The 24,466-nt window shown below is 46.3% G+C and overlaps 1 protein-coding gene across 4 annotated transcripts in view; it reads right to left on the bottom strand.

The window, feature by feature from the left end:
• The window catches only part of CCDC12 (coiled-coil domain containing 12), an 83,022-nt gene that overhangs the window by 20,677 nt on the left and 37,879 nt on the right, over positions 1 to 24,466 (bottom strand). For all 4 annotated transcript variants that reach the window (XM_043541722.1, XM_037891288.2, XM_037891287.2 and 1 more), the window contains exon 2: positions 13,203 to 13,273. In XM_043541722.1, coding sequence (XP_043397657.1) covers positions 13,203 to 13,273 — 71 coding nt within the window. The remainder of the gene's footprint in view (positions 1 to 13,202; positions 13,274 to 24,466) is intronic.

Raw genomic sequence — 24,466 nt, forward strand, 5'->3', positions numbered from 1 at the left:
GCCATGTTAGTGGCTTTCTGTTCTTGGGAAACAGTTGCTTAAGGAAGTCCTGCATGTCCTCCTAAGTATCTCAGCTGTTTCAGGTCATTTCCGTCAGAAGCCTCAGAGCAGTACCATCTGGTTTTGATTATTCACCGCACTTTAACTTCCCAAGCTGCTCCGTAGCTTCATTTTTATAGTCTTCAATTTCTGTTATAGCCACTCCAATTTGCTTTAAAAAGAGTGCCCTTGAAATGGAAACTCCTCATTGTCCTCTAAAGAGAGACTGACATAAAAGAATACTCCTCTGGTACTTCAACGATCACTTATCTCTGGCTGGTCTAGGCCAGTAGCTCTCAACCAGGGGTCCAGGCCTCAAGCAGGTTTCAGGGGGGCCTCCAAGCAGGGCCAGCATTAGACTCGCTGGGGCCCAGGGCAGAAAGCCGAAGCCCCATCGCATGGGGCTGAAGCCCAGGTCCCTGAGCCTCACCACCCATGGCTGAAGCTGAAGCCTGAGCAATGTAGCTTCATGGGCACCCCTGGAGCATAGGGCCCCAGGCCATTGCCCTGCTTGCTACCCCCTAACGCCAGCCCTGGCTTTTATATGCAGAAAGCCAGCTACAGTGGCACAGGTGGGCCATGAAGTTTCTATAGCATGTTGGCGGGGGGGGTGTCTCAGAAAGCAAAAGGTTGAGAACCCCTGGTCTAGGTAGCCCACAGTCACACACGCAGACTCTCTGCTTCAACATGTAAAGAAATTATAGACGTTGCCTTGATCTCTTTACCTGGTTCTCCTGGAGTCTCTTTAAACCCCACTTTTTTTTTTTTTTTTTTTTTACACTTCCGATTTGAACCTTTACAGGCACAGTTGTTTAATACGTCAATGGCATTTGGACAAAGATTTCTGTATTTCTGAAAGAAGAATTTGTAGCCTTACAGCCTTGAACTTTTCTGCTTTTGTCTATTTCTACAGACAGTTCCAACACTAACCTGCTGTGTGATCTTGGGCAAGTCAATTTACCTCTCTGTGGTTCAGCTTACCCATGTATAAAATAGGAATACTATGTTACTATCTCTTGGGGTGCTGTTTGTAGGTCGTAGTAAGGTAGGGAGGAAAATCTTGGCACCTTCCAGTTATTGAACTTTCCCATTCAGCCTGATTTTATAACCCATTTCCCACATCGTTTTCAAGATTACACTTTCATATCTACCACCATCTACTTCCTTTGGTATTTCTGGGTCTAGCAGCCATCCATCCATCCTTGACCCTCATTCTCAGTGGACTGGCTTGGAATGAAGGGTTCTTACATTTTCAAGCTACTCTATCACCCTTTATATTCTCATGCAGGGAATTTGCTGTATTTGCTCTGTTGTTGACATAGCAACCAAGAATTTTTTTCTGAGAGTATATTACACCACCGTTAAAAATAAAATAAAAGATCTCTCCTCTGGCTGAGATCACCTCTTGTCCAATCACAAAGAGAAGAGCTATACCACAGTACCACCTCCCAGGGCAGGAGGCAGATGCATCTCTAAAGGACCTGCCAACACAGAAGTCCAGAAACTATTGTCTGCTTACAATGGTGCAGTTCTTTCCCATCCTGCCTGGATTCCTTACCCAACGAAGGGCAGAAAAGGAACGAGAAACAAAGAGAGGTAAGAGTAGCTCCCCACCGCCTCCTTCTCAAAGACAATTTAACTTCAGAATCAGTATGTTGCCATGCGTTGCAGGTTGGCTGCTTTCACTAAAATAACTGAGCGTGTTGAAGCACATTCTCTCTTCCCCAAGCCTCTGCCTAGGGCTCCTTTAGGCACCTGTGGAATGTCAGAAAAACAAACACATCATTAGCCTGTCAGACCCCAAAACAACACAGGCTGGAGAGGTGTCTAGTTTCTCAAGACGGACTCCTCAGGACCACGTGAGCAAGGGGGACATGGCCATTTCTGGATGCTGCTGCTGCACACGGCTGAAGTAGAAGAGCTTCAAGGACATGCAGGTGCCACGTGTCCACCAAGTCCCACATGATGCCTGGCCAGATTACTGGGCACATTCCAACTGGATACAAATAATCTAACCACCAATTACCAAACAGATTTAGAACTACACAAAGAATTGCAAAAACTGGGGCCAGCCTGGCAGCTTCATGGCACAACAGAATGAGCTGCCCTGATAGACAAAATCCAAAACCTGACCCTCACTAACGCATGCAATCAGCACTGCATCTAGGGGCCATATTCCCAAGTTATGAATCACATAACTGAAAAGGACCACATCTGAAAAGGACCACATATCCTCCATCCCTTACAACAGCTTCCTTGCTTGGTTGTCTCAGACACATGCTGCCAACCATTCTGCAGGCCTGGAGGGAACCTCTGTGCAAAGAGACTGCCGCCGTGGAACTCGACTAGCACCCCAGCAGTGACAAGACCGGCAGATCATGAACTGTGCTGCTAGGGAATGCGACAGCCAAGAGTCTGTTGTCAAGAATTTGCAGTGCTGGCTGAGAATGCTTTCACGCTAGGGTCTTACAGCTGCATCGTCCCTGCTGATCGCAGCTGTCATGGTGGATGGTGGGGAGAGGGCTCTAAAAAAGACTGCCTTGGCACAGCAAGGACAGGTTTGGAATTGCACAGGGAACTAATGCAGTGTGAAGCACCAGCGCAATGTGTAGTCAGTCTCTGTTTAGCAGGTGACCCACTGTGTGTCGGACCAGCTAATACTTCTGTGGGGCCTTAGCCATAAAACCCAGGTAGAGCCTGTTGCAATAATCTCTCCTGGACGGAGGCCTGTCTCGCTAGGACTCGGTGCTCAGCTGAAGGAAGGGGGCACATCCAGCTAGCCTCAAAAGTGAAGCAGCACCGCTGGTTACTGCTATTGGGGCATCAAGGAGTAGCACTGAATCCTGTAGGACATGAAGGCCAAGCCCCACCTTGACCACCAGAGGATAGGCATCCTCAGAGGGAGGGATCAAAGCTCCTGACAGTTCCTAAAAATGCTTCTCCTCTTTGCCAGCCTCCCTTTGGTTTTACCCAGGTTGGGAAGAGTCAGCTGCTTTTTATCCCCCTATCTAGCCACTCAGGCACTGGGACAATTGCGTAAGTGGAGTTTAGACTGGAGTCTGTCCTCACTTCCAGGAACGGCAGCAGGTGGGAGCACTGTGGAGGCGGCACATGCTCGGACCCTGGCAACGAAAGGACGAAGATGATGTCAAGATATCAGTCAAGGACCCCAAACTAGGCCACATCAGGATGACATTAACAGGCTCAACTCTCACTACCAAGACAACCAGTCACTAACAATGTGTCCACAGGGGTAACACACACATACCATCATTAAGGGTCAGATGTTACCCCTGCGTATAGCAACCGTCGTCTCCCCTGTAGAAAAGTAACTACAATAGTCAAGAAATAGGTACCACCTTCCAAAGCACAAAGGAACCGTATTTGCACAGAAGTTGTTCCTGGTATTGCCTTGTTGTTCCTCCTTTCCAATCTATTGCTAGGCAGGTTTGCCATCTTATTTTTTGTGTACGGAATCTGAAGACTGGTTGTTTTGACCTGACCCATAACATCCTGTCATAAACCAGGGGAGAGTGCACGTTCACAGCCCTGGCTTCCTGCAACTCCTCCCAGGAAATAATTCTCTGCAAGCAGCACTGTGGGGAGTTGTAATTCTTAAGGATGACTAAGTGCTGAAATGCCAGCAGCGGATTAATTACAGCCTTGTGAAGTTTAATTGCTAGCATGTCTGGTTAAGTCACAGGTCACTCCTTTCACTCTCCTCCCCCCGCCATGCATTCTTTGACATTCCTGACGAGCCACAAGCCCAGTTTGCAGAACTGCAGTATAATTTCCAAGCTCAGAGCATTTCCTTCATGGGGTGGAGATTTAAATCATCAGTGAATGATAGTTTATGGGAATCTGAGGCATTAGATCAATAGTTGCAAGAACAGCCCCTACCTTACGTAAGTAACCTGCTTTTTCCAAATCACAGAAAGTGATAGATAGGAAGGGCCAAAGTCCCCACCCACACCCATCCTTTGCAATTGCAGGACATCGACCATGTGAGTGACAGCACACAATTGATCCTCACTGTTGTTTCCTGATCAACAGTCTGGAGAAAGTGGGAAATAAAACACACAAGCTCCTTGCCACTATGTTCAAGGTGAATCACCAGAGTCAAGTTTGGTGATTAAAGATGCATGGGAGCAAGAATTGCCATGGGTTTGACACTTTTGTATAGAGGCCTATTCTACACTCACTTTTGTGGTGGTATCTTACAGCACAAAAGCTTGAGGAGAGAGGAGAAATAGAAGGTTTCTTAGGCCTTGGCTACACTTGCGAGTTGGTGCGCATTAAATCAGACCCGGGCACCCTAACTCCTGAGGTGTTCACACTGGCAAGGCTCGTAGAGCACCTGGACTCCGGGGCTGGAGCGCCCCTGGTAATCCACCTCCATGAGAAGCATAGAGCTTGCTGCACCCCAGCTGGAGCGCCGCAGCGCCAGTGTGGACGTCTTGGTCTATTGAAGTGCTCTGATCGGCCTCCAGGAAGTGTCTCTCAATGCCTGTTCTAGCCACTCTGGCCATCACTTTGAAGTCTACTGCCCTGCCCTCAGGGGACCAACCATCAGACCCGCCCTTTAAATTCTCTGGGAATTTTGAAAGTCCCCTTCCTGTTTGCTCAGCCAGGTGTGAAGTGCTCTCAGCGCATCTTTCCATGTGACCATGCCTCCACGCGCAAGGCGATCCCCAGTATGGAGTAATGGCGAGGTGCTGGACCTCATCAGCATTTGAAGGGAGGAAGCTGTCCAATCCCAGCTGCGCTCCAGCCATAGGAATTACGATACCTACGGGCAGATATCAAGGGCCGTGATAGAATGGGGCCATGACCAGGGTGCAGTGCAGGGTTAAAGTGAAGGAGCTGTAGAACACGTACCACAAAGTGCGGGAGGCAAACCGCCGCTCCGGTGCTGCCCCCACGACCTGCCAGTTCTACAAAGAGCTGGACGAGATACTGGGGGCGACCCCACCTCCATGCTGAAGAGCACCATGGACACTTCAGAGGCTGTGGCAGCCCAGAGTGCAACAAGGCAGGAGGAGGAAAGCAGGAGCAAGGGTGCCGAGGAGGGGGGGGGGGCCCAGAGCCAGAGGATGGCTGGGATGCATGCAGCCAGGAGCGGTTTTCAAGCCAGGAAGAAGGTAGCCAGTCACAGCGGACGGTGCTTGGGGAAGAACAAACAGCAGAGGAGGTGCCCAGTAAGCAGCTTTTAATTTTGAGAAGGGAGTTGTTGGGTGCGGGCTGTTGGGGCAAGAAGGGCTGCAGAAAGAAGGAAGGGTTAGGGCTGCGTGCATGCCTAGATGCGGAATAGGCCGTTGACGTGCTCTCTCACATGGCAGTAATCGGCCTCAGTGATCTCATCGAAGGTCTCATGCAGAAGCTGGGTAATCCACTTGTGTAGGTTCCCTGGCAGAGCTACCGTGCTTCTTGTCCCAGTAAGGGTAACATACGCTCGCCACTGTGCCATGGGGATGGGGGGAGAGAGAGAGACCATTGCTGCACACAGGCAAGCCGCATAAGGGCCAGGGCGGAAGCCGCATTGTTGCAGAAGACCCTCCCTTGCTTCCCAGGTCACCCTCAGCAGCCAGATATCTTCCAGGGCGAACTCAGCCTGTGGAAAACGTGGGGACAGTGAGCATAGGGGCCCCCTGCAGCTGTTGGCTCTCCCCAAGGCACAGAACCCCAGACGACAATATGGCCCTGGAACAATCAGTCCCCCCTGCCCCTGTGGTTACTCCCCATTTTGGGGCTCTTGTGGGTTATGTGCACTTGCCTTGGGACAGGCAGTTTGTGCTATTGTGTGCACTGTGCTTGTCTTCAAGATCGGCAGAATCGTTGCTCTGTCAAGTGTGAACAATGGTGCCTCTGTAAAATGTTGCATTTTGGCTTTACAGATGCAATCTTGAGATCCCAGCCGTCCTTGTTATCAACGGCCGAAAGGCTGCACAGAATCACGAAGTGGCCGTGAAGAAGCAAGGAGGACCTTCTGCATGAAGTCATGCAGCAGCCCCTTACTGAACATCAAAAAGTACAGGAGTGGCAGGAGACCGAAAGGAGGGTCCGGCTAGGAGAATGCAGATCGCCGGCAACAAACCACGGAGCGGCTCCTAAGCACTATGGAGCGCTAAGCAGACTCGATGCAGGCGCTCATAGCACTACATACAAAGCAGATCCGCGCACCCCCCCTCCCCCGCAGCTCTTGTCCCAAAACTCTTTCCCTTGCGTCCCCATGTCACCACCAACATACTTTCCCCTATACCCAGTTTTGTATCGCCACCAGCTGCCTCCAACACCTGTAGCTTCACCACCCGGCCCTGCAAACTACGACCCTTACCCACTGCACTGGACCTCCACCACCATGCAGTGTAGCCATCCTGAAGTGCAGCACCCATTGCATGTTACTCCAGACAGACAGGCTGAATATGATAACAGGACATACGCAAATCTGTGATTGTTCCGTTCCCCCCCCCCCGCACCTCCCCCCATGCGGCATGCCATGTGTGTTTCTCCAGCGGTTGTGTTTCTTTTCAATAAATGATTTTTTTTGTTTTGGAAACATTCTTTATTGCATTAAGTAAAAGATACCGTAGCCCAGGAAAGCAACAGGTACTGCTTGTCAGTGCATCATACGTAGCAAACACAGATGCCTGCTAGCATTGGAACCACTGCACTTCACTCCCCTGCAGGTCACCAAACTTTACTGGTGGCTTTCAGCATTGAATTGCTCCCTCAAGGCATCCCTAATCCTTAGGGCCCAGCGCTGGGCCCCTCTAATAGCCCTGGTCTCTGGCTGTTCAAATTCAGCCTCCAGGCATCGAACCTCAGCGGTCCATGCCTGCGTGAAGTTTTCACCCTTCCCTTCACAAATGTTATGCAGGGTACAGCACGCGGCTATAACCATAGGGGATGTTGTAACGGCCAGGTCCAGCTTCTCATACAGACAGTGCCAGCGGGCCTTTAAACAGCCAAAAGCACACTCAACAGTCATTCTGCACCGGCTCAGCCTGTTGAACCTCTCCCTGCTGCTGTCAAGGCTCCCTGTATACGGTTTCATGAGCCATGGCATTAAAGGGTAGGCAGGGTCTCCAAGGATCACAATGGGCATTTCGACTTTCCCTACAGTGATCTTCTGGTCCGGGAAGAAAGTCCCGTCTTGCAGCTTCCTGAACAGGCCAGTGTTCCGAAAGATGCGTGTGTCATGCACCTTTCCAGACCAGCCTGCGTTAATGTCCGTGAAACACCCACAGAGATTCACAAGCGCCTGGAGAACCATCAAGAAATATCCCTTCCGATTAACGTACTTGGTGGCTAAGTGGTCTGGTGCCAGAATTGGAATATGTGTGCCATCTATCGCCCCCTGCAGTTAGGGAAACCCATTTGTGCAAAGCCATCCACAATGTCACGCACATTGCCCAGAGTCACAGTTCTTCTGAGCAGGATGCGATTAATGGCCCTGCACATTTCCGTCAACACAAGTCCAGCGGTCAACTTTCCCGCTCCAAACTGGTTAGCGACCGATTAGTAGCTGTCTGGAGTAGTCAGCTTCCAGACTGCAATCGCCACGTGCTTCTCCACCAGGCAGGGCAGCTCTCAGTCTCGTGTCCTTGCACCGCAGGGTGGGGGCGAGCTCCTCACACAGTCCCATGAAAGTGGCTTTTCTCATCCGAAAGTTCTGCAGCCACTGCTCGTCATCACAGACTTGCATGACGATGTGATCCCACCCCTCAGTGCTTGTTTCCCGAGCCTGAAAGTGGCCTTCCATGGTGGTGAGCATGTCCACGAATGCCACAAGCAATTTCACGTTGTATGCGTTATGCGTGTCGACATCACCGTCGGACTCCTCACTGTCACTCTGTAGCTTAAGGAGTAACTTGACTACAACTCGTGATGTGCTGGCAAGACCCATCAGCATATTCCTCAGCAGTTCGGGATCCATTCCCGCAGACCAAAAGGGAAGACAGAGCGCGCAGTACAAAAACTGTTAAAGATGGTGCCAAACGTGGACGGAAGCACAGGGATTGCAGGGATGCAAAGCGATGCAGCAAGGGTCACTGGGACAGGACCCAGGATGCCCCGCGCCCCCTCTCCCCCTTCCCACAAGCCTCAGCGCCAGAATGGGAAGAGGTGCTCTGTGGGATAGCTGCCCATAATGCACTGCTCCGAATGCCGCTGCAGGTGCCGCAAATGTGGCCACGCCACTGCGCTTGCAGCTGACAGTGTGAACACACGGCAGCGCTTCCCCTGCTGCGGTCTCCGAGGCCTGGTTTAACTCCTGGCACTCTACATCTGCAAGTGTAGACAAGGCCTTAGCCTAGAGTTTGTCAGGAAAATGGAAAAACACCCAACTAGCAAATATCAGAACAGTGCACGTTGAGTACTTTTCTGTCTATACTGTATGGTTTAAAATAAAGCTGCTGAAGCTTATGGTTAAGAACTCTTCAAAGCATAACTGTTTAAATAGACTTACCACAGCAGAAGGGGAATTGCCCCAGTTACCAGGCTGGCTCAGAAGTGTCAACCAGCAACCAGATTCTTGGAAATCAGAATTATTGGAAATTCGCAAAATTCTCAGAAACCTAGGGCAGCAGAAGCACTTCAAGGACATACTGAAAGTACTCCTTAAAAAGGGAGGCATCAACCCTACAAAGCTTGGTGTGGAACAGAACACAGTGGCGTCACACCATGCACCAAGCCACAGCCCACTTTGAGGAGAACAGACGTGCTCATGAGACAGAGACGTGACAAAGGAGGAAAGAAAGGGCACAACACTCCAGCCAACAACTATGTCTCCTCTAAGATCACACCTGAAAATCTGCAGGGCACGAATTGGGCACCTCAGCCACCTAAAAATCCACCAATAAACCCCTTCGGCAGACCTCATCCTTGCGTTGAGGGATATACAAAGAAGAGATTCTTTGAAAGTAGCCCCATTAATAAGGTAAGAAAACCCAGCAAGAATTCACCAGGGTTTGAAGCACTATACGTGCAGCTTTAAAAAAAGTCTTCCGTGCTATTTAAACCACAGTGACAACTCCAGAATGGTCCCAGCCAAGAGGGTCAGTTTGGTGGGATTTGTAGACTAACACAAGTATCTTTTTTCCTTTTGGTACTCATCTGACCCCAGTACCACCTGAGTGCCTCAGTATCTTTAATGTATTTATCCACATAGCACCCATGTGGGTAGGGCAATGCTGTCATCTCCAATTTTATAGATGGGGAACTGAGGCATAGAAACTAAATGACTTGCCCAAGGTCACAAGGAAGGAAGTATGTGGCAAAGGAAGGACTTGAACCTGGGTCACCCAAGTCCTAGGCGAATGCCTTGTAGCCTGGGAACCATCTTCTCAGTTCAGGTTCTCCAAGGTTTGTAGCACATGTGCAACAGTTATCCAATGGGCTAGAAAAATTCTCTTTAAAGCAACTTATCTAATGATCACCTGGATTTTAAACAGAGTTATTCAACAAAAAGATGATTGCCACATTCTTTGTGGTATATAAAAACGACCATTCTGTCAGACCAATGGTCCATCTAGCCATGAATCCTGTCTTCCGACGTTCCGACGGTGGCCAATGACAGATGCTTCAAAGGAAATGAACAGAACAGGTCAATTAACAAGTGATCCATCCCGTCATCAAGTCCCAGCTTCTGGCAGTCAGAGGCTTAGGGACACCCAGAGCACTGAGTTGTATCCCTGACCATCTTGGCTAATAGCCATTGATGGACCGATCCTCCATGAACTTATCTAATTCTTTTTTTAACCCAGTTACAATGTTTGGCCTTCACAACATCCCCTGGCAATGAGTTCCAGAGGTTGACTGTGTGTTGTGTGAAGAAGTACTGCCTTTTGTTTGTTTTAGACCTGCTTCCCAGTAATTTCATCAGGTGATCCCTGGTTCTTGTGTTGTGTGAAGGGGTAAATAACACTTCCCTAGTCACTTTCTCCCCACCAGTCATGGTTTTATAGACCTCTCTCACATCCCTCCTTAGTCATCTCTTTGCCAATCTGAACTGTCCCAGTCTTTTTAATCTCTCCATGTGGAAGCGGTTCCAGACCCCGAATCAGTTTTGCTGCTCTTCTCTGTACTTTTCCCAATTCTGAAGTATCGTATTTCAGATGAGGCAACCAGAACTGTATGCAGTACTCAAGGTGTATGTATATCATGGATTTATATAGAGGCATGATGATATTTTCTGTTTTATTATGTAGCCCTTTCCTAACGGCTCCTAACACTTACTTTTTTTTTTTCTTTTTTTTTTTACTACTGCTGCTCATTGAGGCGATGTTTTCAGAGAATTATCCACTCTTTCTTGGAGTGTTTACAGCTAATTTAGACCCTATCATTTTGTGTGCATCGTTGGGATTATGCTGTCCAACGTGCATTACTTTGCATTTATTAATTCAGCCACATAGCAACCTGGTAGCTACACTACTGGCAACACGTAATCCTCTCTCCCAACCACAAGTGCAGCCGGAGGTACACCCGGCCAAAGACAGCCAGAAGGGAGCTTAGCAAAGCTTGGTGAGGAGGCAGGCAACTAAATCATTTTCTTCCAATGGTTTTCACAAGGAAACCAAAGCTGGCGGCTCGGTTCTCTTTTTTCAGACTCAGGTCAGTCACGTTGGTTAGACAATACATCCAGGGTGTAAGTGTAGGTCACAAGATTATTTAGTGGACAATTACAATTCACTTGCCTGGATCAAGTTTTTGGTTGTCTTCAACTCCAGACAACAGGGTTTTTCTTAGCCTGCTGCATAGCCTCTACAGTGCTACAGAAATGCTCCTATAACCTTAACTATGGTACAGCTAGCAGCTGTCCCAGAAGCCTTGATTTCTAGAGCCTACTGCTTCTCAAGTTCAGGATCAACCCGATCAGCCTACCTTTCGTGACGAGCCAGACTCACAAGCACTATAGCAGTACACACACTAGTCCCTGTTTCAAGGGGCTGGGGTAAATCAGAGACACTACTGGAAGATGCAAATCTAGAATGAAAGCAAGGTATCAGTTTCCTAAGAATTCCAAAGAATATTTGTCTGGAAAAGGAGTGAGCCAATAGTGAAATTCTTAAGTACATCAAAGAAGTTTAATTGCAAAGCTAATATCTCTATCAGCTGAAGACTTAAAACTGAATTTGAGATTCAAACATCCACTACAGAGAAGAGACTGTTCTAATTTGCCTTGCAAAGTTACATTTGGATCCTGACAACACAGAGTAGTTGGAGAGACACACACAAGGGTCTTGCAATCTATTGGATCGTAATAGCTACAGAAAGCAAACTTTACTCTTTTTACAACAAATTGTGCCTTCAAAAGCATGCGACCCCCACTGACCTAGCCCCAAGCATGTACCTGTGGGCAGAGTTAGGCCCATTGATACAAAACGAACTTCTGACAGGGAGCAGTTGGTGTCACACTTAAAGCTTTCTTCTCTTGTACAGCTACTCTGAAGTTTCACGGACACTACACAAGTGGAAAACCCCTTTGGCCTTTATGGCACCAGCCAAAGGTCAGGAGATGACAAGAGTTTCCAATAGTCCCTGGAGGAGAAGGTGGTTTGCCAACTCCAAAGTACACAGGCTGAAGGTTTGGTATGAAACAATGTGACTTCTGGCACAGTTCGAGCGCTGCCTGACAAGACATCAACATTTAAAAGGGAGGAACCATAGGGCTGCAAGTCAAGAGAGGCTGTTTTTACGTCACTGTTAGGGCTCTCCAAAGAGAACATTAATATCATTAGAAACCAGGGTGTGGATGTCAGAACGCATTACTGATGGCACAATAACGCCATCTCGTATGGCAGAGATGCCACAGGTCTGACACGTCTAGTCACAGCGTCACAATATGCTGCATCATCTTGTCGCTCACTCAGTATATCAAGTGGCAGAGGGCTGGAATGTAATAGCAGCTCATTCATTATTCACCAAGCTCTATACCTTCAACTCTTGGCCTGTCAGCTCACTTACCTTCTGCAGGGCCCCTCTACCCGTTCAGGTACAAGAACAGTTTGATACACAAGTCTGCCTCTTCGCCATGTTCCATCCCAAGAGCCGCTCTCAGCCCCAGTGCAGAATGACACCCGGGCGGTCCTTGCACACCGCACTTCCGCAGCAGAATTGAAACGGACCAGGGACACAGTAGTGTCACTCTGCTCCTGTCAGCACCATTGAGCAAGTGTTCATGTGCAGAGGCAACAGTTCAAATGCAGCTCCCCAGCAGGGGGATTTCTGCACTGCCAGATGGTGAGGAAGAACGTAAAATTCCCTTGATCGCACTAAATTCAAAGCCCCCCCGCCCCCCCCCCGAGTCCTCTGTTGGGACCTGCAAATACTTATTGGTGGCAAAACCAACTATAGAGTCAGTGGATTTTGCCAAAAAAGGAAAGCCTGTAGTTGATCAACTTTGTCTTTACACCATGTAGTTACAAGGAAAGCGCAGCAGCAGGCCACAATTAATGTGAGCCCCATTTGGCCTCTGGGCCTTCACTCATGGGTGCCAAAAATAACTCCATGTTTAAGGAGTGTCAGGAGGAGACAAAGATATAACCATGGAAGAAGGCTACATTGTGTTCAGATTCTGATAATCCTCTGTTTGGGATGGCCTTCCCCTTGTGTGTCAGTCCCTAAGGGTATGTCTACACAGCAACTAGACACCCATGGTTGGCCCGTGCCAACCAACTCGGGCTTGCAGGGCTTGGGCTGCGGGGCTGTTTCACTGCTGTGCAGATGTCTGGACTCAGGCTGGCGCCCAAGCTCTAGGACCCTGTGAAGTGGGAGGGTCCCAGGGCTCCAGCTGGAGCCTGGAAGTCTACACAGCCATGAAACAGCGCAGCACCCGAGCCAGCAGGCACTGGCCAGCCATGGGTTTTCCTTTGGTGTGTAGACATACCTAGAGTTATTCCTAAACAGAAGGGCTGTTTGCATTTCCTAAAGTGTCTGAAACGGAAAATTTCTTACTGATAATTTCTTTTTTGCTAGGCCTACACTGTCTGTGGTTTTTCACTGTAGTCCCTCAATGTCAGATAATCTTCACTGAGAGAGAGTAAATTCACACTAAGATATCTGGGCACTGGAAGCCAAGGAAAGATCCTAATTAGCAAACCATGGAAAGCAGCACAAAGAGAACACATAGTCAGAGACATCCCTCTGAAAAATAAACAAATTACTTGTGTTTGGTGGCATCCTCTTCGTCATCTTCTCTAAACTGCTTATTCTCAGGTTCACCATTGTCCTTATTCTGCAAAAGGAAAAAGTTTCTGTCAAACTTCTACTTTCCAGAATTATGCACAGTAACAAAAGAATGGATTAAAAAGAAAAGGAGTACTAGTGGCACCTTAGAGACTAACCAATTTATCTGAGCATAAGTTTTCGTGAGCTACAGCTCACTTCAGAGCCACATTGAAGAGAGGACACAGGACAGATATGCATACCAGTGTTCTCTATAATTTAAATCTGACTTGCTTTTAGGCAAAGATAGCTGCAATTTTCACTGTGTCTAGTTTGCACCAAAGACAAGGAAAATTCACGAATATTCTCCTTATTTCTGGCTGTCCAAGCCAATTCAGTGAGCGAACAGCAAGCCATGGTAAATTCTAAGCTCAGAGACCTGGTCTGCAGTAGAAACCTTGTTTCAAACAACAGAGTAATGTTGATTGTAGGGCATTGTAGGGCAAAGGACAATGCAGTAAACTGGTAACAGCTGTGTACAGCTTCACCAAGTCACAAGGTTGGGGAGGAGATCTGAGTTTGGATCCTGAGCTCCCCTGGCTAGGAGGGAAGGCTGAATTCTATTCTGGCCAATAAGTGAAGTGATAGTAACTGGATCTGAAGGGAGTTACATGTTGATAGGAAGAGTCCTATTACGTCCATCTCCCTGTGAGTGCAGGATTATTCCCTAGCATACAACCAGGCTGTGTTTACACTAGCCTGCTTTCTGAAACATATCCCACGTGTGCTAGCAATGGGTCAGCTAAGCCAGTGAAAGCAACAATGGGAGTGCGCTGCTTTTAGACAGGGCTCCAGGCAGCTGTGGACTTCTTTATCACTTAAAATAACTACGTAGGAAGTTCCAACAGGTTTACAAATCATTACTACGTAAATCAGAAACAAAGCATTAATGATTACAAACACTGAGCTTATCTTTTTTAGAGAAACATTACACAGTAATGGAATAATCAAATCTTAGTGCGGGGGGAGGGATAGCTCAGTGGTTTGAGCATTGGCCTGCTAAACCCAGGATTGAGAGTTCAATCCTTGAGGCGGCCATTTGGGGCAAAAATTGGGATTGGTCCTGCTTTGAGCAGGGGGTTGGACTAGATGACCTCCTGAGGTCTCTTCCAACCCTGAGATTCTATGCTTCTATTTAGTAGTGTGTTACCATATTAGAGTGAGTCACCTTCCGCTAGCCATGCTGTGTTTTCTGGTGATTGTAGCGAGGGCAACTACTGAATCTACTCATTTATCAAACCAGCCATATCCACCAACCTTAATATTAAAAAAATTGGATACGTGTGCTAGGATTTATTTGCAGGGGAATGTACTTTGAATAATCAATAAATGGTAACCAAACATCTAAGTATTTATTGGCCCCTCTGTTTTGTTGAGTATGATATTGATGCATTATTCTTTCCATAACAATGCCCCATATTTTTTGGAGCCATTCCTTTAATGTGGGGCTTTTTCCCCCCTCTAATGAGGCGCTATGAGTAACCTAGCAGCTATTAGCAGATGTGAAATTAATTCTTTGAACCTGACCAATTCCGCCAAGAGGATTATCGAAGGATCATTTGGTAATCCTCCTGGGCTTTTTGGTAATCATTTGGTAATTGTGACATTATCTAATTAAAATCATGCAAATCAAGATTTGTGAGAGTGATGGGTCGTCCTTCAGGATAGGTTGTAGATCCTTGATGATGCGTTGGAGAGGTTTTAGTTGGGGGCTGAAGGTGACGGCTAGTGGTGTTCTGTTATTTTCTTTGTTGGGCCTGTCCATCACTCTCACAAATCTTGGGAGACAGGCCAGTCCTTGCCTACAGACACAGCCCCCCAACCTGAAGCAAATACTCACCAGCAACCACACACCACACAACAAAACCACTAACCCAGGAACCTATCCTTGCAACAAAGCCTGTTGCCAACTGTGTCCACATATCTATTCAGGGGACACCATCATAGGGCCTAATCACATCAGCCACACTATCAGAGGCTCGTTCACCTGCACATCTACCAATGTGATATGTGCCAGCAATGCCCCTCTGCCATGTACATTGGTCAAACTGGACAGTCTCTACGTAAAAGAATAAACGGACACAAATCAGATGTCAAGAATTATAACATTCATAAACCAGTTGGAGAACACTTCAATCTCTCTGGTCACTCGATTACAGACCTAAAGGTCGCAATATTACAAGAAAAAGACTTCAAAAACAGACTCCAACGAGAGACTGCTGAATTGGAATGAATTTGCAAATTGGATACAATTAACTTAGGCTTGAATAGACACTGGGAGTGGATGTGTCATTACACAAAGTAAAACTATTTCCCCATGTTTATTTCCCCCCACCGCTCCTCAGACGTTCCTGTTAACTGCTGGCAATGACCCACCTTGATTATCACTACAAAAGGTTTTCTCCTCTCTCCCCCCCCCCCCCGCTCTCCTGCTGGTAATAGCTCATCTTAAGTGATCACTCTCCTTACAATGTATATGACAACACCCATTTTTTCATGTTGTGTGTTTATAAATCATCTCCTCGCTGTATTTTCCACTGAATGCATCCGATGAAGTGAGCTGTAGCTCACGAAAGCTTATGATCAAATAAATTGGTTAGTTTCTAAGGTGCCACTAGTACTCCTTTTCTTTTTACTAATTGTATGTGTTTACTTATATCTTGTTTAATGATTAGCCATGTAAACAGACAGTTCCTGTCTGTCACTATAGCTATTAATTCAGAGTTCAAAGGGGAATAGTAACATTTAGATGAATCTTGGGTGAAATAATGTCATTGTCTATATGTCACTAAAAGTTTGATAGACGGCCTAATGAATAAATTGCCTTATGTAAATCCATGTAGCTAATTACCAGTGACACTTAGGAAACAGGTCCACTTCAAAGCATCCGTGATTGCCTAAGGACTCCAAACTGTATAAAGATGCCTTGGGTTCCAATCCTTTTTATCTCAGACCTGCTTGATGCTTCATGCAGGGGAAGCTTAAGCCGTAAGGCTGAGATCCCAGTCCTGACTGGACCACCCTGAATATAAACATTTGGACTATAACCTATGAACTATTTCTGAAAGAACTCTTTGCAACTACAAAGCTCACCATCTCTGCTGTGAATTCAGTCTCAAGAATTGAGCTCATGCCTGTATGTATACTGATCTTTTAACCAATGCTCTCTCTCTTCTTTTTTAATAAATTTTAGTTTAGTTAAGAAGAATTGGCTGTAAGCTTGTATTTGGGTAAGACCTGGAATATTCGTTAAGCTGGGAGGTAATGTGTCCAATCTTTAGGGATTGGTAGAACTTTCTTTTATATTGAATAAGATTTTCAATAATCCTCATCATATTTGACTTGGGTGTCTGGGTGGAGGCCTAAGGCTGGGTTACTTTAAGGGAACTGTGTTGTTGGCTTCTTGGTAACCAGTGAGGTATTATAGAAGCTGTTTTGTGCTGACTTGGTAAATCTAAGTATTGGCATATCCACTAGCTTTGGGGATTGTCTGCCCCATTCTTTGCAGCTCACCCTAATTGAGTGACCTCAGTTGGCTCCCCTGGGATTCCGGTCACAGTAATAAATATCCAACAATTATAATATTTCATTATGCAGCACATCCCAAAATTCTCTAACAACAACCGGACAGGTGCACTATACCTCTTTCACCACAATTTCCAATTCATGCTCTATATTTTTTTAAACCTGACTGATGTGAGGTACCACTGAAATAGATATTAAGGAATTTTCTTTTATTTTGCTACAGACTGAGGTTGCTGGCTTTTTCCCCCACAGATCAAAGCCAATTCCTCTGGGGTAATTTATCTATCCAATTCTTTTTTTCTTTGTGAATATGTGGACATTTCTTTATTAGGAAAGTCATCAGCAAAGATTGACATAAATTAGTTATAATTTTTTATTTTCTAATCAACAAGAAGCCACATTTCTACTAAAGTTGGCTTTCTATGGAAAAGTTTCCTAGGAAATTGGGAAACATAATGCCTAACTTGAAAGTACTGGGACTACAGGAGAGTAGGCCAGTTAAAGCAGGTTTTGATTTCTAAATGAGTTAGAAAAGGTTCTTTGGTGAACAGCTGGCCAAACACATGAATTTCATCGCTTTCCAAAAGTTTAAAACTCTGCTGTATGATTTGGATTATTTGCAATGGGTGTAATTAGCAAAGAAATGGAACGTCTTATCTCTGGTTCTATCCCAAACCCATACAGTAGTCTTTGCTAAAGAATCTATATCGGATGTGGCCAACCTGAACCTGAGAAGAAGCCAGAATTTATCAACGTACATTGCCAAAGAGCCACAGTAATACGTCAGCAGCCCCTGCATCAGCTCCCGCCCTGCTCCCAGCGTCTCCCACCCAGCAGCAGCCCCGCCAATCAGTGCCTCCCCTTCCCTCCACATCAGCTGTTTCGTGGCGTGCAGGAGACTCTGGGGGAAAGGGGGAGGAGCGAGGGCACGGCAGGCTCAGGGGAGGGGGCAGGGCCTGTGGCAGAGCCAGGGGTTGAGCAGTGAGCACCCCCCAGCACATTGGAAAGTTGGCACCTGTAGCTGCAGCCCGAGAGTTGGTGCCTAGACAAGGAGCTGCATATTAACTTCTGAAGAGCCACAGGTTGGCCACCCTTGATTTACACAGATTGCACGAAGACATATGCATAGGTGGATTTGGTTTGTTTTAATCCATGCTATCCTAGCAATATTTAGATTGCCATAATTTTCCTGTTCAATAAAGACCCAGTGTTTGCTTGAGCTGGCTGGCTTGATAGTACCATGTAAAATTTGGAACAACTAGTTCACCCCATTTAATGGACCTGTAGAGTATCTGCACTCTCTCTCTTTTCTTATTCTATATGAATTCTAACATTCTTTGTATTCTTGCTAGAGCTTTCCCAGAAGATTTTGAAACAAGGAGGATATCCTTGACAAAATGTTCAATTTGACTGTAGCTATTCTTCCTCACCAAGAAACTGTGTATTTCCCTCAGCATGCAACCTTTGTTCATTTGCTGAAGTAGTGGTTTGACATCTTCTTCTGCTATCACTCAATGCAAGGATGACATCTGCCAAGGGGGTTCACTGGTGAGTATTTAAGTGGCTGAGGAGCCCAATTCGTCCCTGCAGATTTTCCCACAGAAGTGACGGACGTAATCTTGGAGGAGACAGAGTTGTTGGCTAGAGTGTTGTGCCCTTTCTTTCCTCCTTTGTTGCTTCTCTGTCTCATGAGCACGTCTGTTCTCCTCAAAGTGAGCTGTGGCTTGGTGTATGGTGTGGCGCCACTGTGTTCTGTTCCGCGCCAAGTCCTCCCAGTTTGTTGGGTTGATGTCTCCCTTTTTAAGATGTACTTTCAGTGTGTCTTTGAAACACTTCCGCTGCCCTCCGCGAGCCCTTCTTCCCTGACTTAACTGAGAGAAGAGTACTTGCTTCGGAAGGAGAGTGTCAGGCATATGTACACAGTGGCCAGCCCAGCGGAGTTGGTATTTCATGACCTGTGCTTCTATACTGTGCCTGTATACTTCTATACCTGTGCTTCTAAACTATGTTGGCTGCAGAGAGAACCCTGATGTTACTGCGTCGGTCTTCCCAGCTGATCCTGAGAATCCTCCTGAGGTAGCACTGCTGGAACCACTCCAGCTGCTTGAGATGTTCTCGGAAGGTTACCCAGGTCTCACACCCACAGAGAAGGGTGGGGATAACAACTGTCTTGTAAACCAAGATCTTGGTACCTGTCTGTAGATTCCTAACATTAAAGACTCATTGGAATAGTCTTCCAAAGGATGTGCCCTTGTTGTGTGCCCTTGTTGCCAAGAAGGCCAATGGCATTTTGGGATGTATACGTAGGGGCATTGCCAGCAGATCGAGGGAGGTAATCATTCTCCTCTATTTGACACTGGTGAGGCTTCATCTGGAGTACTGTGTCCAGTTTTGGGCCCCACACTATAAGAAGGGTGTGGAAAAATTGGAAAACGTCCAGCAAAGGGCAACAAAAATGATTAGGAGTCTGGAACACATGACTTATGAGGAGAGGCTGAGGGAACTGGGATTGTTTAGTCTACGGAAGAGAAGAATGAGGGGTATTTGATAGCTGCTTTCAACTACCTGAAAGGGGGTTCCAAAGAGGATGGATCTAGACTGTTCTCAGTGGTAGCTGATGACAGAACAAGGAGTAATGGTCTCAAGTTGCAGTGGGGGAGGTTTAGGTTGGATATTAGGAAAACCTTTTTCACTAGGAGGGTGGTGAAACACTGGAATGCGTTACCTAGGGAGGTGGTGGAATCTCCTTCCTTAGATATTTTTAAGGTCAGGCTTGACAAAGCCCTGGCTGGGATGATTTAGTTGGGGATTGGTCCTGCTTTGAGCAGGGGGTTGGACTAGATGACCTCCTGAGGTCCCTTCCAACCCTGATATTCTATGATTCTATGATGTACTAGCAAAGCAGATCCTGTATTCAATTTCTGTGGCAATGCTGGCTGTTTGGGAGAGATGGCTGCCAAGGTACAGAAAATGGTCTACATTTTCCAGGGGTTCTCCACTGATGGTGATTTATGGAGTACGAAGAGTAGTTTGTGCAGGTGAGGGCTGCTAGTGTACCTTGGTTTTCCTGATGTTGAGAGAGACACCCAGGTTGTGATAGGCATCAGCAAAAAGATTTAAGGTGCTTTGCAGGGTGGCCTGTGTGTGTGTGCAAGAATGACAGTCATCTTCATACTGAAGTCAGTGATGCCAATTCTCGTGATCTTAGATTTTGTTTGCAGACGTTGAAGATTGAAGAGTTGACTATCCATACGATACTCAGTCCCAATTGCATCAGGAAAGCAGTCACGAATGAGAATCAGGATCACGACAACGTAAATGGAGAAGAGTGCTAGAGCAATGACAAAGCCCTGCTGGACACCGGGGCGAATGCTGAATGATTCGGTCTCTGAGCCGTTGCACAAAATGGTAGCAATCATCCCATCATGGAGTAGTCTGATAGCAGAAATGAATTTCTGTGGACAGGCAAACCTACACAGCACCTTTCATAGGGCATCACGGTTTACAGAGACAAAGGCCTTGGTTAGGTCAATGAATGCCATGAATAGTTCCGGGTGTTGCTCTCTGCACTACTCCTGAATCTGTCATAACACGAAGATCATGTCAGTTGTGCCTCGGGATGACCTGAAGCCACGCTGTGATTCAGTGAGGAGTTCCTCGGCAAGGGGGAGGAGGCGGCTTAGTAGCATCCAGGCAAGAATCTTCCCTGCATTGGAGAGGAGAGCAATACCTCTATAGTTCCCGAACAAAGATTTGACATTTTACAGCTGTTTTAGGTTGTTTGAGATTAAATTCCAAAGTAGCTTATGGAATTTGTTGCCCATTTGTACCCAAATGTTTTCTGGAGGGACAACTTCTCTGTATCTGGAAAATTATGCATAGTGATGTATGACCCAGCTGACAGCAGCTTTATAGGAGTATATATTCCTCGTGCTATACTCTTTATTATTCAAGCATGGGATTTCTCTCCACAGAGATTCCATGGCACAGTTTGATTCATTTAAGATTTTTACTTTATTTGACCTGCTGCTTTCTTTCACATACAGTGCCACTCCAATCCAGCACAACCTACTCTGTCATTCCTATATAACTTGTACCCTAGTATCACCCTGTCTCACTGATTATCCTCCTTCCACCAACTTTCCATGATGCCTATTATAGCAATATCCTCATTTAATGCCAGGCACTCTAGTTCACCCATATTAGTATTTAGATTTCTAGCATTTGTATATAAACACTTGTACAATTTCTCAATATTCAGTTGCTTGCCTTCATATGTTATATTTCAGTGAGACTCTTTTACATTTGACTATTCCTCACTACCTCCTACCTGTACTCTACTGACTTCTTTCCTATCTTTACTAGGATATAGATTTTCCCCTTTAATAATTTCATCCCTAAGGGATGTCTCTACCCAAACTGTATTCTTCTCCACATGGGTCAGCTTTCCCACAGTGCTTAGTTCAAAAAATCCTCTACAACCTTTTTAATTTTAAATTCCAGAAATCTGGTTCCATTTTGGTTTTTGTGGAGCCCATCCTTTATTTATAGGCTCCTCCTTTCCCAAAAGGTTCCTCAGTTACTAATAAACGTAACACACTCCTCCCTACACCATCGTGTCATCCACACATTGAGATCCTGCAGTTCTGCCGGTCTTCCTGACTCTCTGCGTGGAACGGGAAACATTTCAGAGACTGCTACCGTGGAGTTATGGGTTACAGAAGAGGTGGAAAGCCTCAGAACCTGTGCGTAAGCAGCTACAAGTTGCCCATCACTAGCATAAATACCTGTAAACTACATTCCCTTCCTTCTGATTATCTGCTTCTAATATGGCTGCACCAGACAGAACAAAAACAGAGGAGATCTGAAACCGGTGTCTTAAAATTTAGGTCTCTTTCTCCCAAGAGAAATTAATGCTGGTTCCTTCTTTGCAACAATGGCTGTTAAACAAGATTTCAGGTTTCATTAGCAGGATCATTCAAACCAAGTGCTAATTTTTCCAGTTCCCAGAGTCAGCCTGAAAAGCCAGGAAATGCTGAGCAGCACCGCCTCTCTGAAACCAAACTAGGTAAGAAATAGTCATGGCTTTACAATGAAGTGTTCTTTTGTCACTGAGTCTTTTACAGAAGGGCCTTTGTTCAGTCTGTTTTCTCATAGCCCCATGGCTGCTTAATCAATAGATCAATGTGTGGATCATACTTCCTTTTGAGACTGCAAGGAGAAATCCTTGTATTTCCCTCAATTCCATTTCCAGTCACCCTGCAAATTATAAACTAGGGCTTTCAGTGTCGGTCTTGAACAGTTTAGCAATACATGCTAGCTGAGAAAAGCAGAGTTACCAGTTAGTAGCGGGTTACGGAGGTGCACTGGGAGAAGGTTGTGTGTTTCTAAAAAATATAAACTCTGTCTTCCAACATGTAGCTGATTCATAGTGCTCCTAGTCAATTTCATACCGGAGCATGTCAAAAGGTTGGCCGCAAGAGGACTGCCTATTGAGTAATGCCTAGGAAGCTGAGCTTTGAAGTCGCTTTATATTTATTTCCCACCCACCTCCCACCCCCACAGGACTGGAGCTTCAGGACTCTGTTGCATAGGAAAGCAAAATATTGGATCAGTGCAACAGAAAAGGGCCCTGAAAATGCCTGTAGCCCCATAGAATAATAGCCCACAAAGACAACAGCACAGAGGGGAAGGGTAAACAATCGCTCACAGCAGTGTGTGATGTAAATCAGTAGTTTGCCTCAGCTGTTTTCCCCCTCCGAGAAGGTAGGAGGCACTGCATATTATGTCAGTAACCATCATCTTTGCCTGCGGACGGCAACCTCTTGGCACACCATGGCTCTTTACACATACTCCCCAAAACAGAAAATCACTTCAGACACAGAGTATAAGCTGGGATCTACCTACACAACAGCTTAGGTCAGAAGGTGAAACACCAGCAGATTCTTGCAGGAATTCTAAGAGTCTTTCACATTTCTGAAGGTGTTAGCTGCTGTCCTTTCAAACAAAGGCAATGTTTGTTTCTGAAATATTCTTCCTTCGGCCAGTTAAACCTGTAACCCATTGGGCTGTTGCTTGTGTACTAGCAGAAGCGACCTAATCAGCATTTCTAGTTAGCATTGCTAGAGTCTACTGTAGACTATGAGACTAGTAGGAGAGTTTTCCGTTGAGCTATTCCAACAGGGCTAAGATGCATAGTAAGACAGAACCTGTATGTAAGTCGGAGAGCTTGCAGTGATGATTCTTTGTCTATCTGAAAAAAGAAAAAGGAGGACTTGTGGCATCTTAGAGACTAACAAATTTATTTGATCATAAGCTTTCGTGAGCTACAGCTTACTTCATCGGATGCATTCAGTGGAAAATACAGTGGGGAGATTTATATACACAGAGAACATGAAACAATGGGTGTTACCATACACACTGTAAGGAAAGTGATCAGGTAAGGTGAGCCATTACTAGCAGGAGAGCGGCGGGGAGGGGTGGGGGGGGACCTTCTGTAGTGATAATCAAGGTGGGCCTATTTCCAGCAGTTGACAAGAACATCTGAGGAACAGCGGGGGCAGGGGGGGGCGGGAGGGAATAAACATGGGGAAATAGTTTTATTTTGTGTAATGACCCATCCATTCCCAGTCTTTACATGTATTTGATCTGTGAGACTGATGGGTCATCCTTCAGGATAGGTTGTAGATCCTTGATGATGCGTTGGAGAGCTGAAGGTTTAGTTGGGGGCTGAAGGTGATGGCTAGTGGTGTTCTGTTATTTTCTTTGTTGGGGCTGTCCTGTAGTAGGTACACAGATCTTGGGAGACAGGCCAGTCCTTGCTTACAGACAGCCCCCCAACCTGAAGCAAATACTCACCAGCAACCACACACCACACAACAGAACCACTAACCCAGGAACCTATCCTTGCAACAAAGCCCGTTGCCAACAGTGTCCACATATCTATTCAGGGGCACCATCATAGGGCCTAATCACATCAACCAGACTATCAGAGGCTCGTTCACCTGCGCATCTACCAATGTGATATATGCCATCATGTGCCAGCAATGCCCCTCTGCTATGTACACTGGCCAAACTGGACAGTCCCTACGTAAAAGAATAAATGGACACAAATCAGAAGTCAAGAATTATAACATTCAAAAACCAGTCGGAGAACACTTCAATCTCTCTGGTCACTAGATTAGAGACCTAAAAGTTGCAATTCTTCAACAAAAAAACTTCACAAACAGACTCCAACGAGAGACTGCTGAATTGGAATTAATTTGCAAACTGGATACAATTAACTTAGGCTTGAATAAAGACTGGGAGTGGATGGGTCATTACATTACATTGAGGTGCCACAAGTCCTCCTTTTCTTTTTGCGGATACAGACTAACACGGCTGCTACTCTGAAACTTGTCTGTCTGAGGTTCTCAAGCACTGGAGTGGGTGGCAATAGCGCCACTCTACAGGTAAGGAAACTAGGGCACAGAGAGCCCAAGGCCACACAGCGAGTTGGCGTGAGAAGCAGAACACCTCTCTTCACTGCCAGCAGTGCTGTGCTGGAATCGCCAGACAGCACTATCCTGATCATTTACTGAGACGGGGAAAGAGGCCCTTCGTTGTGCCATTTTAGCCCAGCTTATGGTTCTGTTCTGTTTTTTGCAGCCACCTCTCTGTCCTTTCCAGCATACTCTAA

This window comes from Chelonia mydas, chromosome 2 (genome assembly GCF_015237465.2).
Source record: "Chelonia mydas isolate rCheMyd1 chromosome 2, rCheMyd1.pri.v2, whole genome shotgun sequence".
Taxonomy (NCBI): Eukaryota; Metazoa; Chordata; order Testudines; family Cheloniidae; genus Chelonia; species Chelonia mydas.